The sequence below is a fragment of the Betta splendens genome, chromosome 21, assembly GCF_900634795.4.
Source record: "Betta splendens chromosome 21, fBetSpl5.4, whole genome shotgun sequence".
Classification (NCBI taxonomy): Eukaryota; Metazoa; Chordata; class Actinopteri; order Anabantiformes; family Osphronemidae; genus Betta; species Betta splendens.
This window is the reverse complement of record NC_040899.1, coordinates 13,398,758-13,416,573: the sequence shown is the minus strand read 5'-3', so window position 1 is coordinate 13,416,573 and position 17,816 is coordinate 13,398,758. Positions and strand designations below refer to the sequence as shown.

General features: G+C 42.7%; 1 protein-coding gene across 3 annotated transcripts; it reads right to left on the bottom strand.

Moving 5' to 3' along the window:
• Positions 1-2,681: 2,681 nt before the first annotated feature.
• mrasa (muscle RAS oncogene homolog a) lies at positions 2,682-14,224 on the bottom strand. Of its 3 annotated transcripts, XM_055505121.1 has the most exons (8): positions 14,067-14,220; positions 9,627-9,882; positions 8,470-8,718; positions 8,118-8,271; positions 7,043-7,142; positions 6,495-6,574; positions 5,917-5,991; positions 2,682-3,008 (listed from the first exon to the last, which is right to left on the bottom strand). In XM_055505121.1, the coding sequence occupies exons 3-8, from the start codon at positions 8,660-8,662 to the stop codon at positions 2,942-2,944; spliced, it is 669 nt and encodes a 222-aa protein (XP_055361096.1). In that variant the 5' UTR covers positions 8,663-8,718; positions 9,627-9,882; positions 14,067-14,220; the 3' UTR covers positions 2,682-2,941. The 3 variants fall into 3 exon arrangements, with proteins under 3 accessions (XP_055361096.1, XP_055361095.1, XP_028992699.1); XM_055505120.1 differs by lacking the exon at positions 9,627-9,882 and having other exon boundaries at positions 14,067-14,224; XM_029136866.2 differs by lacking the exons at positions 2,682-3,008; positions 9,627-9,882 and having other exon boundaries at positions 3,275-5,991; positions 14,067-14,224.
• Between the last annotated feature and the right edge of the window lie 3,592 nt (positions 14,225-17,816).

The window sequence follows — 17,816 nt, the reverse complement described above, 5'->3', positions numbered from 1 at the left end:
AATTTCATCACATGACAAAAATAGACGACCTGTATTTCAGGAGCTCATAGTTGAATGCGTTTTTTTCTATAATGCTTTGCAGCAAATATCACACTCACAGTATAACTAAAATAATCTGGGCCTTTTACTGTGATTTTTTTTTACTTTTTTGTTTCCTTATTCCTTATATTTATTGTTTTGTGTCACATTTTCTGATTGCTTTGTTTCTTGGATTGTTACATTAGGTTTATATTCACATCGTTTGTCATTCTTAAAGTCACTTTCTTCCAGGCAGCTGATTTTCCAGTCTAACAGCCCTTCTCAGACTCATGAATCTGCCTGAAAGGTAGCGAGATCGTTCCACGAAGAAGGAAGAATTCCCGACGCCACGGCTCAACGTCCAGACAACCAACAAAATACACTACAGACGATTTTATAATAGAACAGACCAACAATGGAAATATGAGAATGAACTGAACCTAAATTAAACCAAATAGAACAAGATCATATCAAAAACAATTATAATAAAAGCCTGTGCCACAAACCACCAAGATAATTAGCGCCAGTAACAGCATTGTAGCGACTCTGACAAGGTCCTGCATTGATGCCAGTGTTCACCGGTGACTCGAATCTAGTGAAAGTTGGACCAGCTGTGCCCAAATGCAGCAGGGAGCTCGTGTTCGTGCCGCCTCGACTAAAATGATGAGAGCCAACGACAGGTGCGGCTTTCTGTTTCAGTTCATTAGTCCTACATGTGTTCCCAAAGATACGCCGGCCTGATTAAATGACCCACAGACACTGGGTCCTGGAGCTTTAGGCACCATATTGATAACAGTCATGTATTTGATGATGCGCACAGCGGGGGGTCGCGGCCTCAACCCGTGGGGCGCTCATGTTGGTCAGTTTGAAGCCTTTTTTCTGGCAGCTTCAGACTAAAGCATCCGTCTACTGTTGGTACCTCACACCATTTAAACCCCACACTATGAGTTCCTGTGCTGCATTTGGCGTGTTGTTACAGCACGTCTATGGGGGAAAGATTGCTCATCACACCCTGCGTCTCAGTGGGGGCTGCACCAAGAGTAAGCCTGTTTCATTTCTGCTTTCATCCATGTTTTACGAAGAGATATTCACACTTCACTCCATGGAAATGAGGCCTGAGGGGCGTGAGGCCATTAACCCTTTCATGACTGAAGCCCGTGCTGAGACTGGGACATTCACCCACCTGCACTGAACTCTACATTCTCCACTATGATTAGAAATAAATGGCAAAAAACAGTGGTAGATCTAAGTCTGTACTATTATTAGACGTGTGATTATCTTCCTTAATCATAATTCTTGTTGTCACCATGACCAGAAAAGTCATTTCCATCACTCTCACTGTCATTTTTCATGTCCCATTCAGTTGTAATGTCCTATCTCTTGATACATTTCACATATTAGTCTGATACTATTTCATGATAATGACTTATACTTTTCATGTAGCCCACTTTCTGAAACACGGCCTCATTTATTTATGACATCACCAGTGACCTCACATCACTCTTATGTCATCAGTGACTTGGGTATTACAGCACAACTGTATATTTATTTATTAAGATTTAAGATCGTTGCAGTTGCATTTACACAATGCAGATAGTAAATATTGTGCTCCATGTGGAAATTATGAGGGATTCCTGGCGAAGGACTCTAAGAGGCTTATTGTGATGGTGGCACAACAAGCAGCACAGGCAGTGCTCCAACCGACTCAGGTCCAAGCCGGACGGCGACTGCGTTCCCGGCCAAACGCACAGATCCGAAGCAAAACCGCATGCTAATTATGAAAACAAAGCATAAATGCATGTCCAGTCATCACCAGATGGAGAGGCTAATTTCCTGGTTGAATACCAGTACAGTAAATCACCGCAGAGCAAGCGAAAGGGTGAAGGAGACGTGATGAATGGGCCTCCGTGTTGTTTAACGAGGATTCATCTGAGGGACGTTCCATCATCACCACTCGGCCCTGCCGTCCAAAAAGGTGGGGGGGGGGGTCTCTGATACGCATGTGCAAAAATAACTATTCTGGTGATTATTCCTACACTGGGTGTGAACGGAAGGCAGAGCAGGAGCAGCTCTGGATTAAGGCCACTAGTCTTTATGTTTTACCAACTTTGTTGTTTGTCATGTAGAAGCTAATTTCTAGTGGAGTATTAATACAGCGTCATCATCACACACATGCAGGAATCAGCTATTGACCCCGAAACCTTCATTCCATGAAAATGGGACACGGGCTGTTCAAAGGGAGCGATAAACAAACAGGCAATGGTGGCGGGTGGAAAACGCTGCCCAGGTGAATCCAGGCACCCTGCTGAGCAGAAATGACTGAGCAGAGGAGGGAGGGAGGAAACAGAAGGCGTTTGTCACGCGCGAGGAATAATGAGGCCGTCTCGTGGAAATGCAGCGTCGCTGAGAAACAGCGGCGGGTGTGAGAGCGGTGAGGCCGCGTGAACTCTGACCTGCGGTGACATCACTATGTGGACAGCGACAGCGGTGGAACACGAGATCTATGTATTCTATATTCTATCTCTATATTGAATGCAAAATGTGACAACGTCCCGGCTCTTTACGCTCCAACGACCGCGCGTCCCCTCAAACGTTAATACTAAAATGACCTAACATTTATTTTCTGCCGCCGTGCTCGTTTCCATTTAAATTAAAAGCGCATAGAACGTTTTTAACACAATCCTCTTTATTTATTCATGTATGCTATTTTTTTGGACCATCTCTGTCCACTTTGCTGCACAGATGAGGGAGCAGGCTGCTGGAGGAGATGGAGAAGTGCTGCCCCCTAGTGGTAGAACCTGTGCAGCTCTCAGAGACCTAAAGGGACTGAGGAGGTGATTCTTCATGTCGAAGCGTCTCAACACTGCCAGACCTCTGAACCTGCGTGTGGTTGGTGACCTCCACTCGAGGGGTGTCCTCGTATTCAGGGACGGCGCGTTACCCTCTCGCCATTCGTCTCCCACTGAGCACCTTCCTGAACCAATATCAGTCTGAAAAGAACATGAATGTAAATCAATAGCAGCGATGCAAAACCAGCCCGCCTCGCTTCCAAGGGGGATTAAAATCAATGAGGCGAAATGGCGCTTTCAGCGTTCTTACTGTTAAACTCTATGGACCGTGAAGGCTCTCGAGATTAATGAGGAGAGCTTCTGCTGAACAAGCGAGTGACTCTCGAAACCAGTGTGGCCGCGCTCACCGTACGCACAGGTTAGTCGGCTTTGAGCTGGATTCACCCGGTAAAAAACACCAACCAAGGTCACAATACTTGATTTTTTTTATTGAAATATAATCAACCCCTGAGGCTAGATGGAAAGGCCACAGCTAGTTTGTGCCTCGTCTAGCTCCTCAGTCCGACACAGCCAGTTAGAACACGACAGACCTGTCCAAAACACATCAGCACACGACTGGTGGAAAGTTAAACACGACTGTTGTAATGGCAAAGTTTCAGCAATGCAAACACTGCATCACCTCAACAATGAGGTTTGATGAAAACCTCTCTGAAAAAAAAAAGAGTGCTTCATTTAATAGTCAAGAAAAAGTCAATAGACACCCGGACAGAAAATATTTGAGCTCCAGGAAAACGCTTCCACTCTGAGTTTAAGACGGATCTGATGTCTGCCGGCGTGACTGCCCCAAAGGTACGAAATACTCCAGAACGTGAAATTACACACAAGCAAAACGTCACTTAATAAATTACAAGTTGATGACAAACTGCTCGGAATCAAAGGTCCTTAAGCCTTTTGTACTCGGGACTCGCTCGCTTCCTTCTTCTTGGTCCACTAAATCGTGGCTCAAAGGCAAAAGGCCTCTGAACCACTGACAGCCCCAAAGGACAAAAACAGGAAACCACGTAGGAGTTTAGTTTTTTTTGTCCAGGTCTGGGACACGCTGAGGTAACAGACAATAATAAATTATTCAGTTGTTTAAAAAACATTTTGCAAGAATCATATCAATATTTCATATCAATAATACAAAATGGTATCAAACATACATGATGCAACACTGTCAAACGCTTTTTTTTTTCCTTTTTTGTTCCCCACATTCTGGTGCATCATCGCCGCGTGGTCAGTGCGTCCACGTGTTCTTCATGAAGAGCCTTTAACTGAAGGTGATGTAGAACGCGTGACTCCATCTTTGATGAGGCTGATTCCTCCCCCCACACCTCCTGGAACCTTTCCTTCAGCATACACAGAGGCTCCACCTCCCATCGCCCGCTCATTCGCCATGTCATTTCATTTTTGCATCCAATTCCTTCGTACGACGAGCCGACAGGAGTGTGAACTTCATATTAAAAAAGTGCAAAAATGTATTCCTTCAGGAGACCGGAATCTTTCCAGACGACAACAAGAGAAGTTTCCCCGTTGAAGCGGTAACAGTACGAGCCATTTCATAGGTTAATAAACTGTACATTTCTCTCCAGCTCCGGACCACAACCTAATGATACTCGATGCATGTTGTTCTGTGTGCACGGTTGCCCACCGACTGACAGCACGTTAACATGGCTTTAAACCCTAGGAGCTTTGTTCCCTCTAACTGCTCTGCAGATACAGCACATACCCCCTTATCTGAGCACGACTCTCCAGCCTGAGCCCTGAACGCTGAAAAGCCCCCGTGGAGTAAAGTGACATCACATTGTTTTGGTTAGCGACCAGTGCAAATCAGCTTCTCCAGCTTGTTTCACGCGTGAAACGGTTCATAATTCCAAAGCCTATTCTGGTTCTTGAAGGATTTCCTACAGCTCCTTTGTAAAACTGCAAAGATTATACATATATGAAATAAAACTGTATTTTTCCCTAATTTTAGATACAAAACAAAAGGTTACTCATTTAGTAAGACTCATAAGGCAAAAAAAAACAAAAAAAAAACAATGAGGGCTGTTGTTCGTGTTGCTGCTAATCAAGGATTGCAACCGCTGAGGAGAGGGAACCATAAATCTGCAATAAATGTTTTCTTCTTTTTAAATAGTAGCTTTTGCAGAAAGGTAACTGTTGTATTCTTTCATATATATGTGGGAAAATATTGTGTCATTCGAGGGTCCTGTTACATTTCCATTTAAGTCCAACCACTTGCATTGGCCCTTTTAATATCCTTCATAATTACAATACACTGATCAGAGCATTTACCAGTCGACCGATATGATACAGCTTCCTCTGCTCGCTACAACACATTCCTCCATCGTCTCTGAACGGACACTTCACAACCAGAGCATCACATGACCACGTACTCACAGGACTCGCCGTCCACTCAACAGCACCGCACGACATCTATTTTCACCACGTAAGAGAGAACCGTCATGGCCGCCGCTCGGATTTTCACCCCCTCATCCCTGTCCAGTCTACGAAGTGGGAACAGAAGAGCCGAATCCAGGGAGCACGCGGGTGCTTTTCTTCCAGAAAGCATAAGAGGTGATGTTCAGCAGGTTTTTGGAGTCAGATGTGAGGCACTGCTTTGAGGGTCTCCCCTGTCTTCTTCCCTTTATTAAGAAGAGTAAAGTTCCAAAATCAGGGTGATTGTGTCATCTGTTGTTTTCTCCAGAGTCGGATTCCTTGTGCCACATTTGATAAATAAGTCAAGGTTTGAGTCATGCTGTAGATCTGTGTGGAATGCACATAGGACGGTTAAAGAGGAACCTGAAGGGAGGATAAAAGCGCTCAGTTCAAGGCCGTTGTTACATCCTTTCTTCCCGGGTTCCATCCAAACATGCAAGCGTCAAGTCCCCGCTTCCCTCGGGTGCTCCAGGAATCAACTGGGAGTTCTTTGACATCCAAAAGGTATGCGGTTGTGTATATGTTTGTGTAATATAAGTGTGTGTGTGTGTGTGTGTGTGTGTGTGTGCGTGTCTGTGTGCTGTACGAATGATGAAAAGGCAAGCGGGGTCATAATATGGCGCAGTGGAACCTGTGGGAACCCGTGGAACGTTCCGCCCTCCATTTCATCTTTTTCTTCTTCTGGTTTCTCTCTGGCACCTGTTGTCTGCGGAGGTTGAAGAACAAACAGTTACTGTAACACTCTTATGACTCATATTACAAGTCTGACAAAAGCTAAAAAGACTGGGAAGTTTTGTTTTATTGGTTATAACACTGTGACCACCAGGTGGCAGTGTTGACTTACTGAGCCACTGATCAGCCATGGGAACATTTCAAGCAGGGTTTTCTCAGTGAGTCACTTACAGACCCAGCATGAAGTAACACAGATCTGTTGATACTATTCTTAGAGACTCGAGGTGAACACAGTGGTCCTCTAATGCTGTGTATTTGGCCGCTTTAGTACAGTACTAACATTGTATAACATGGCTATTGGTCAACAACAGAAGGGTTGGTCAAATGTTCTGAGACTGTGTCTAGACAGGAAATAGCTCGAGGATTTATTTTGTTTGATTGTTTTGCTGTCACACAATTCAACCAAGTGAATGAGTCTTCCTATCTTATTACTATATTCATACTGTACCATCATGTGAAAAGAACAGGGAACTCTACCTTATAACACGAACAAGCTCATGAAAGGCTTTATCTACGTTCATTGGAGGGTCCTTGGCACTGGTTTCAATGTAAGTTATCTGAAAAAGAAAAAAGATCTGTTAATGGCTATGCCCGAGTGGTAATAGTAGGGTTATGGTGATGACAACTACAATAAGTGGAATCTTCTCTCAGTGTTGTACATACACAGCACATGAAGGCGTCCTTGGATCCACAACAGAAAAAACAACATTTCATGTCACACACGCCCAGAGAAGTTACATTCCAGGGTTTAGATGTGCTTGTGGCAGAGCAGGCTGCCATATTCTGCTACATTCCTCCAGGCCAAACCAAACCAATTACACACCACAAGAAAGAAAACTGTGTTTTGAAGCTTTTTCTCTGCTACAGTATGAACTGTCACAGAATCAAAACTAAACCAGTTTATTTTTATTATTTTGGCTTTTAATTTGACCATAGACTTAACTGTGTCAGATAGAAAGAAGCACCTTGCCTGTCAGTTCCTACTCCAAACGCATAGCGTATAATCAGCAGAAGGAGCTACTTACGCTATGCTTTGCAGCCATTTCTTGTCCCTGGTCCAACGTGATCTTTCTCAGATGAACCAGGTCCACTTTGTTTGCAACCAGGACCATGGGGAAGGCATCCCTGAGGAGCACAGGAGAGGGCACAACACAATCAACACTCCACTCATCTTCAATCAATAGACGGACTAGGGTCACGTCAGGACACGGGGCTCTTTTTTGGCATTGCCGACAAATAAAATAGTAAAATGCAGTGTTCTTTTCTTTTGCAGTGAGGAGTGTTGGTATCTTGTGCACTACTGTGGAAAGAGAAACTGCAGTTTGTGAAGACAATGCGTATCTATTGCATAATCAACTACTTGAGTTAACCTCACACGTTTAGGAACATTCTGAACTGCTACATTATTATGAAGCTTCTGGCAGATACCCACAATGCTGTCTATACTCAATGTGCACACAGCAGCTATGCACACCACACACAACGTAACATACGAGGTTCAAGACCTCTGGACAACGTGCTCATTTCTAGTTTCTATATTTGTTTGCTGTGAGTCACTTGTCTGCTCTCAAAACTGACACTCTAAGTAAAAGACAATGGCATTTCATGCAAGTGACCTGCAGCAGTAGGAGTGAGGCAAGGAAGACACCCTGACATGTGTGTCATTCAAGAGTCAGAGACGCTCGCAAACAGAAATGGACACTTCTCTTTTTGTTTCTATAGAGGGTGGTTTCACAGGTCAGGGGATCTCTCATTGCAGGGGTGTCCTGACCTACTTCTTCTTTTTGCAAATCTCTCTTTGACTTAGTAAAACTACCATATGCGTGGACACACAGCTTAGTCACAGCAATAAAAATGTTCATCTGGTTTGAATTTATTCATAAATAAGCTGATTAGTCAAATGCCGTCAAGGCCAACAGAACTTATCTGACCAGTCATAACTAAAAGGTGCAGGAAATCTACCTCCCTTAAAAAAGGAGAAGCCGAGTAGATGACAAAACTATGCTTCCTTTCCTTCATCACATTCCTACAAACAGAAATTACAACCAAGGCTTCATCATACCCATGATGCACCACTTCAGCTGTGCTGCGCCGACTTACCTGTCTTTGACCCGTAGTATGAGCTGATGGAAGCGGTCGACGTGTTCAAAGCTGGCCTTGTCCGTCACAGAGAAGACGATAAGAAAGCCGTCTCCCGTTCTCATGTACTGCTCCCTCATCGCGCTGAACTCTTCCTGCCCAGCTGTGTCCAGCACTTAAAGATGAAGAGACACAAATATATTATGAAATTATGCAGGAGATGGTTTAACTGACCCAAAACAATTTATTAGAATATATGAGTTCTACTGAACACACTTTCTGGACTATTCCTACCATTCTTAAGCTTTAGTCAAATGTAAATATGAGATATGGCCTTATTGTTGAATGCTGCCTGGGTCATTGTTCCACTCACCGTCCAGTATCGCCCACTGTCCGTCTATCTCTGTGTGTTTTAGATAGGAGTCCTCTATCGTGGGATCGTAGTCTGGCACAAAGATCTTTTGGAAAAACTGGATTGTGAGCGCGCTCTTCCCAACTCCACCGTCACCCACCACCACCAGCTTGTACGTTGGCAGGTTGTCACTTGGCACGGCGCTGGTTGCCATGGCTACCCCTCCACAGCGGCGCTAACGGGCCGAAGTAGGTGGTTGACGAGACACGCCTTGATGAATGAAAGGTTGGAGACGGAGATAAAGAGCAAACACGAAAGGGGGGGTGACAACAGAGAGAGGTGTTAAAGTTCACAATTGAAGCCGCTTTTTATCACCATGGAGACAGATCACAGCCATGACTGCCAGAAAGCAAAACAAAGGAAAAAGTTTAAGAGTCACACACTACTCTGATCTGTACATTGGGATCTTCAGCTGTCCCACAAGGTCTGGCAGGAATCTGGTGCTTATCACTGGTCAGCGGCTAAGCTCTGGTGGTCGCATCTCATTCATTGGGCATTTTCTGACATGGCCTTTCCAAATGAACCAAAAAAATATACAATGAGCACATTTTATTTTTGATCCACCAAATAGGACACTGTTCATACAGTAGCTCAGCAATGGCTCCCAGTGGCTGCGAATGTGCATGAATTATTTATGGAGGCACAATGAGTATCATCGCAAAAGCAGTGGTTAACCACTCACCCAGCCTTTGACCTGGAAAGCATCATTTGTACGACCAGAGCACGTTAGGAGAGATTAAACTAGAGCACCAGCTCTAGTTTAATCTCTCCGCACTATCGCTGTTGTAGTTTTTATAGACAGCGTATGTGTATGATTGGAGCTGTGGCGTCAGGAGCACTGAACAACAACGAAAACTACAGAGACCCGTAAATATCCACCTAACTGCTACTGTAAAAAAGGCTGGTCTGCTCACTGTTTTTAAGCAGACCCCTTTTAAAATCATACGGCAGCTTGTCTGTGATTAACAACCACTTATATTCCAATCGATGATCCATTTATGATGTAATATCTCAAATATGGCACAAATGGCTTTAATGAAAAAACACCACAAATGGCATATAAATAGATGACATTTTGCTGTAAAACTTGTTTTTTTTTTCGAGTCGAGCGCACACACCCACGCTACCACTCCTCCTCCATCCACCAGGAAACAGCTGTCAGCTGGCCACCATCCATCCTTTCCTGCACCGCACAATAGAGGGAAGGAAGAGGTTTCCTTCCCGGCCTTCCGGCCTCCAGCTGTGCTGCTCACGCCGCGCCGGGCGTGAAGGGGGCGGAGCCGGGCAAGGTCACCCCCTCACTGGGCGTGTCAGCGTTCCTCCCGTGCGTCTGGTCGGTGGGTTCCATCTGACTCACCACTCACCATTCGCTGACTAAAATAACCCACAGACACAAGTTAAACCCCACATTCCTTTGGGAGTGGAAGCTTCCAAAGGGAAATCCAGTCATCTAACCAAAAATGGAACGCTATATACTGTGGCTTTACAAACTATTCTGCTTCAGCAGGCCAACTTATTTTTTAGAAAAAAATCATCACAATATAAAAACCTTGGTTGGTCACCAAGTGTAGGAGGTGACGACTGTAATGCTAGATTTTGTTGTGAAGGGATTAAACCTTTGTCCTATTGTTTTACAAGGCCTTATGTAAAATGGTGTGAGTTTGAACTTTGTCTTTGTCTTCACATTAAGCCTCTCTGGGCTCCAAGAGGTGTTTTTGGTGCTCTGGCACTTCCCTTTTCGCTTAATAAAGCAGCAATGTAACTCAATGTAACTAACAAGAGAGAAGACAGCCTGTACTAACCAGTCATTGAAAGGAGGTGTTCAGACATTGCAAAGCTCAAATTTATCATGTGATAGTCCACATTTTGGATTTTTTCCTTGATCATATGATAAACTCTGCTATTCTGCACCATTTCTTATAAATGATTTCAGCATCAGTACTGTACATTTATTTATTTATGTTTGATACCGTATTTCCCCGAAGACATTTTGCCAAAACATATGTTAAATTTAACTTCAAAACCACAACAGAAGGCATTTTAAGGCATGAGGCCTGCTTGCAAAGAGGTAGCTGCGAGTTACAGCAGCTCAGCCCTGACTTAGGAGCCATACGAGCTTCTGTACTTAACAACTGAATTTTGAAATGTGGTCTTATCTTAAAAAATAGGTCCATACATTTAAGCCAAAACCAACAAATCAACACTAAACAAAAAGGGTTGGGGGCCAGCGAGTGTGCCCTGCAAACAAACAGCTGTGGGGCCGGGGACACAAAACAAAAGGACACTCAATCTATAGTACTTTAATAGTCAAAAGGGAAAAACTATTATTTATTTTATAAATGGGGTAAATAAAGAAACCTATGTTAGGGGTTTTTCCAGGCCCAAACCTTGGCTTTGAGTTAACAGTAGAAAATAGAAAGTTACAACACATCCAAGACCTTACATCTATTATTTCATATTGTTTCATTGTTAACACAGCTGTGCCATCTATAAAACTGGAAACGTTCCCTCTGTGATATAATTTCCTGGATAATCCTGACTGTGCAGGTGTTTGCAAAATTCCTTTGTTACTGCTCAATACTTTGTTCAAGGATTTTAAGAAATAAATCTCTTCAACATTCTGATTTAGGATTAAACAATTTTAAGCAGAATATGAGGACGAGTGTTGATGGTTTTGATTATTTTAATAAAATAAAATATAAATAAATAAAAATAAAATAAATAAAAATATAAATCTATTGAGAGGCAGCCCATTAAAGACTAGGTTCTTATACTAGAGTCTAGAAAATATCTATTTTGCATTATCTCAGGAAACAAATTGGGAGCTAGCTCCCGCCTCCTTTTTGTTCCAAACCATCAGTGGTTTTACAACCAGACTCGAACCACGTAAAAAACCTAGCAGAGGGGACAAAGTGTAGATAGATTAATAGATGGATGAACTGCAGATCACATGACTGTGGGTCATCACCCGTGCCTAAACTGTCAATGATGACTTGCAAGTCTCTAATCACATTTGGGAAACCAATGTAGTCAGAAAGCATTACTTGTTTTTATACTTCAACTGTGTTTTAGGACGTTCTGTGTAGGAGGTTTCCACCCACACACAATTCTTAAGCACAGCCCAAAGCTCTCACTAAGAACTGTAACGCTGGGACACAGTGGGGGCATTTCCTACACTGACCTTTCAATTAATCCACCCTGACAATTTACTTCTGTTTCTGGGAACGTCACCAAGGTCACAGGATGTCATTTCTGAACCACTGAAAGGCATCAGTTCCAGTAAATAAATGGTTAGGTACCAGTTAATAGATAAAAACATATGCAATGAGGTAAAAAAACAGTGTCAGAATCAGCCAGTACACAAGATTTATGATTTATGATCATCTGTTGTTAGACCCCAATATATGAAGTCATAATATATTTTCAAAAGGTTTATACCGGCTAAAGTATCACTAGCTATAGATCCTTACACCCACAACATCACTGGAACAGAAACTATCTCTGCATGGAGAATCCTGAAAGACAAACCACCTGCTCAGCTTTCAATAACTTAAAATTCTACTATTATGATCAACGATTATGTTTTCATCATTTAAAGCCAGCTTTAAATCAAAGCTCATTGTGTGATTTGAAAGCAATTATGAAAAACAAGTTTTATGGTTGAAACTCCAAATAAGCACAAAGTCATAACGATCACAGAGACAGCTTAATAAGAAATGCTTAAAATGAACCAATAACAGTATTGGTAACATCAGTTTAAGTCAAAGATTAGATTAAATTAAATAAACAGCGCCATTTATGTTTGTTGGCAAAACACAATGCAGCTCTTACACAGTTTGCAATTGTGTCCATCACCCTTAATCAGATTAGCTGGATCTGGTTCTAAAAGTACCTCCATTATTCAAAAATCAACAATACCGTTCAGTCTCCTGAATAAATAAGTGCTGTTTTATTTCCAAGTGTGCATTTCCTACACCTTTACTCCTGATGTTTAATGTATTTTAGATTGTAATGAATCCATTGATGGTAATGAATCCATTGGTGCAGCTTTAATAAAAACTTTTAAACAGTTCTGTGTTTTGTACTTATTCATGAAGACACTAATATAAAATTCTGTTACTGTATCTTCATAGTGAAATCTCATTTCTTTCACCTAGAGACAAGAGCATTGTTTCTTGCATTACCTTTTCCTGGAGATGAAACAACCTCGAAAATGGTGTGAACGCGCTACATCGTCATTTAACAAACTGCACAGCAAACATCTAGTATGTGAACGCACAAGTGAAGTACATCCAGTCTGTCAAAGGAAGTTGGACCATCGCATGAAAATATTCACATGAATATCACTCAAGGAAAACAACCTGGCAAATAAGACGCTATGGGTGCTGCAATGCAATCAGGACGTGTCATAATTGCTTGCTTTTAACGGTAGATTTGAAAAGGATACGTTGCTAATCATTGAGTCACACAAATCGTCCGTTTCAGGTTACTCTTAAATGTTTCATGCGATTCCTGCCCCTGGGCAGCTTGCATGATTTCCAAATCGCCATGCTTTCTTACTCAGTCCCTCAAGGGCCAGAGACCAATATGTGCCGATTCGCCCCACAAATCAGACATCTAGGTGCCAAATTGAGGCTTTTTTAAACCTGTTGTTTAACAGCCAGTAATATATGTTTATACCCAAGTAAGCTGAGAAATACTGTCCAAAAGTCCATTGTTGTCGTGAGCAAGGAAACCGTTGTGGCCGCCACCATGAGCAGCAGCAGAGGCTGACATTTCAGTCAAGTTATGACGGAAGGATAAAGAGGGATCTGTCGCGATCTGACAGCTAAATTATCTAGTGATTTCACTTTGGCTATTAATAGTAATCATCGTGCGTGTCTGCCAGCGCGCGTAAGCGTACGGGTGTGATCAGTGTGTGTGTGTGTGTGTGTGTCCGCAGACTGACTGCTGCTTCTGAATGATCTCATCCTATGATTTGATACAAGAAGAATCTCTCTGTTCTCCCTTTTCAGCGGCTTCTTACGGTACGCGCTCCGCTGCTACTTCAGAGCGACTCCAGCTGTGTCCAGCTGTGGCCAACAAAAAAAAACAAAAAAGCACGGCGGTCACAACAGACGCGGGCTGCGTCTGGCACAATGTGTCGAGCCCGTTTCGGACAGACGAGAAAAGGCGAGCGCGGCTTGTAATTGTGTTGTTGTTGTTTGTTTGTTTCGGAGACACTGAGCGCAGGCGAGGCCCGTTTTGTGCGCGAGCGCGTCCGTACGGAAAACCGACAGCAGCCGCCCCTGAATAACGGATTTCGCTCGCTAATTTTTTTTCTTCTTCTCAAGTTTGCAGCGAACGGGAATTTCCGCACACGCTTCACGGCCATTGAAACGCTTCAATGGCGCGAGCGGACCAACTCGCCGCGTCGTCGCGGGGAATCATTAGCCCGGGTGCCACTTAGCTAGCGGTGAGTAGTTGATACGCCGAGTTCGGCGGTTCGCGTGCAGTAGGTGTTGCCTGCACTGGCCGCGTCCGCGACGCCTCCTCTCGCGGCAGGAAAAGACACTCACCGGGAACGAGCTCCGCTGCGGCGAACAAAGACGCGTCCTCACGCCGACACGTTGCCCCTCATCGCCGTGTTCGTGGGCTCCGGGACTCCGCCGCCCATTCACCCGCAGACGGGCCGCGCGTTCACCACGTCTGCGAAACAATGCGTTCGCTGGCTAATCTTTGTATCGCGAACAGCTGATGCTATAATTAGAAGAATCCCGCGGGGGTGCGCGCCTCTCGTCTAGAGGGCGCGTAACGATTTGCTGACGATTGTCGAGCTCATTGGGCATCTGCTGTTTTAGCAGCAATCACATATATGATTAATAGTTTTCTTTTAACGTGCCTTTTTGTGTATTTAACTCTATAGTGTCAAGAAGCAGTAAACGAGTTCCCCTTTTGAGTGAAGTGGACCCTTCCGTTATGTAGAGGGCTACTTTATTAAAGGGATAGCCCGGTCAAATTAGCCGTTCCTAATTTAGAGGAGGGCTTCTTGACTGAAGCATCGATTATTGACTTCTGTGTGTAAAGAGACAATGAGACTGGAAGGGTTATTTCCGGTCTACTTTACTTTAAGGACTGGAAAGTTTACGCATTTCACGTTTATAATTTATGAAAGAATATAAATCTCGCAATGTCCCAATTCAACTCAGTTCAGTTATATTTATATAGCGTGAATTCACAATTGTTATGTCTTTACACAACTAAACACAACAAATCCCACAACCAGCAAGCCTTTAATGGTAGCCACATAAAGGTACATTTAAATTCCTAACGAGGAAGAGAAACCTCCAGCAGAACCAGGCTGAATGTGGGTGCCATCTGCCAGGACCGGTGGGGGTGAGGGGACAGGCAGAAAGAAAAGCACAGCTAGAACAACAACAACCACAACGCCAACAACAGCAGAGCACAGTCAGGATGGATGGACACAGACTGCACACAGGTAGGATGGATGGATCCACAGCTGCCCACTCAACTCTGCTGCTTGACTTGATGAAATTCACATTACAATGCATTCGAGTTCCATTCGTGAATGAACGTGACACAACCCTGTATATGAAATGCATAACATATGAAAAAGTATGTAAATAAAGCTACTGTACTGTGGATGTTAATGATTTTTCTGGATGGAAACCATGTTATATATTACATATTACTTTATTGAGAATTATGGCTTAGCATTATAACAGACAGACTATGGGATAATATTATTAAGATAATTTATTGTTCTCTTAGCTATTAACTTCATTAATCATTATCGTTTGCTTTAGGCTGAATTGAAGTTAAGACGTAATTAGCGTGCAGAATGTCTCACCAGATCCAGACAAACGCAATAAAAAACACAACCATAAGCTGCTTTGCTTACTGTAAATCTGTGCACGTTTTTACAGTAACTGGTTGGTGAAGAATCTGAATAATAACTACATGAATCTCTGCATGTATATCAAACAACACACACACACACCTGCGCTTGTAGCTGTGCTTTAATGAAAAAAGTTCATTTTTTGTAAAAAACACAATAATGAAACGTTTCACTTTCACCCCCCCCCCCCCCCCCCCCCCCCCTCTCTCTCTCTCTCTCTCTCACACACACACGTTTTCAACATTACTGGCAGGACTGTTTATGATGTAGTCCATTACCAGGAAGTGTGAGGGATATGTGCGCGAGAGGGAGCGAAAGATGTAAATAATTCAATTGGCACGAGAAGCCTGATACAAGCTTTACCTCTGTAAATACTCTGGTGTTTTATAACTTGCATTACAGGGACTAAGTGATGGTAAATGAAGCTCCCGCTCACACTCTCTCGGTCTTTCTCACTGTGTCTCATCGTGCCTCGGATTTCTGGGAAAATCATTAAAATCAAATCAAATGAAAGCACATAACCCCCCCCCCCCCCCCCCCCCCCCCCCCCCCCCACACACACACACACACACACACACACACACAGACACACTAAACATATATATACACACACATATAGCAGTCACATATTATTTATTATTTGTGATTTTCAAAACATGTCTTTATCTATTAGGCCACTTGTTATCATGGCTGGTCAAGAAAGTGATGACAAGAAGAACTGTTGGGTGGTTAAATAATAATAATGATATTAAAATATTATAATCTATAATATATAATTTCCTGGTGGGAAATATAACAGAATTCCATTAACTAACATGTTAACATCTCTTTGAACAGCTGTTTTTCCAGTATGTATATTGAAGAGGGCAGATGCTCTTACGTTTAACCCGAGAATCTGTATTGATCTGTTTAGGCTGTGGAGGACTTGTAGGAAGCAATCAGGAGGTGGTGAATGGAACGAGATTACTGATTTATTCATGCGTTGAGAGGTCACTGCGCTCGATACGACGGCAGGTTGATGGGAGCTTAATTTGAGAACTGATAGATTTGTTTCGCCTGCCTCCTCGTTATTCTTCAGAGGCTGTGCGTGTTTGGACAGCGGGGTCAAAAAGAGTGCACATTAAGCCTCTGTGATGTCACCCATGTACCCAAAGTCACAGTGGCACACGTCCACTCAACCAGTTTCTAGTGATAACGATTTTTTAGGCATCAGAATGGTTCATTAGAACCACTGTGTTCATCATGACCGCCTAGAAAAACTTAACTGTCATCCAGTGTCACGGATAATTAGGCGCCAATGACGTCTCTTTGTGTGTCATCAGTGCGTCTATTGATGCACTAAAAGTAGATCGCTGATATGTTTGTACACAAATCAATGCGCATTTTAAATCTTCTTTCAAATCTTCTTTATTTATTTGGTATATATTTAGTTTTGGATTATTAAGAGAAATGTCTCGGTGCTGACCTCACTGCTGTTATTTCAAGCTGATCTACAATGTCAAGGACCAAAGGGAGTCTCTGCAAGAGGTTATTGATATGAGAATCGGCTCCTAAAACATTTCAGTCACTGTGATATCTGCCTGAAGTTCCCATTATCATGACTTGGCTTCTTATACTGTGTATATTGCAGAAGGCACAATAGAACAAGCATAGAATATACAACAATATTATTATTGTGCTTTCGCATTTTGCGAGTCCTAGTATAGTTTAGAATTAAAAATAAAACATAGAATGGGGGATTGTTTTCTATCTCTGTCCCTTCAGACATACATATTTCATATGTCACATATGCACACAAAGAGCCTTTCATTGCCTCCTGCTTGTTTCCATGGAGACAGCTGTAAGCTGTTTCTTTGCACTCGAATCAGATCATCTGATCTGATTACAGAAATCCACACATTGTTGTTTTTCAGTATTCACTGTCCTACATTGAATATGTTTTACTACTATGTTACTAAGCTTTTGAATTCATACAGTACGTGTATGACATGTACATGTACATTATTATCTAAATAATATATCATTATACCGTATTAGTCTATGTTTTTATGCACACTTAATGTATGCACACTTTAATTATTATGGCTTGGTCCCCTTCATCAATAGTGCCTCTCTGTACAAGTGCCTCATTTGTCATTTTCGATTTGTTTTGTTTTTTTGACATTTTGTTGTGAATAAAAAAGTCCTGTTTTTTAGCAGTTGCACATTGTGATTTGAGTTAATGTCATTAGAGGTCAAACACTGTCATGCATGGTAGTCTTAGACACTCAATACTTTTCCACTTGTGACTTAAAGAAGAACAGTTTCACTTCCTTCTTCCCATCATAACCACTGTTGGGTGCAGCTGTGTGGAAACAAATGATTGTGTACCTGGCAGGCGTGTACCTGTAGTCACACACATCATAAATCA

Bases quoted from the DNA above. Each gene is read 5' to 3' on its own strand.
- mrasa (XM_055505120.1), bottom strand. From the start codon at position 8,662: ATGGCAACCAGCGCCGTGCCAAGTGACAACCTGCCAACGTACAAGCTG. The intron at 8,272-8,469 runs GTGAGTGGAACA...TTCATCTTTAAG, and splicing joins ACAGTGGGCGATACTGGACG to TGCTGGACACAGCTGGGCAG. The intron at 5,992-6,494 runs GTAGAGTTCCCT...CAACCTCCGCAG, and splicing joins GAGCTTGTTCGTGTTATAAG to ACAACAGGTGCCAGAGAGAA.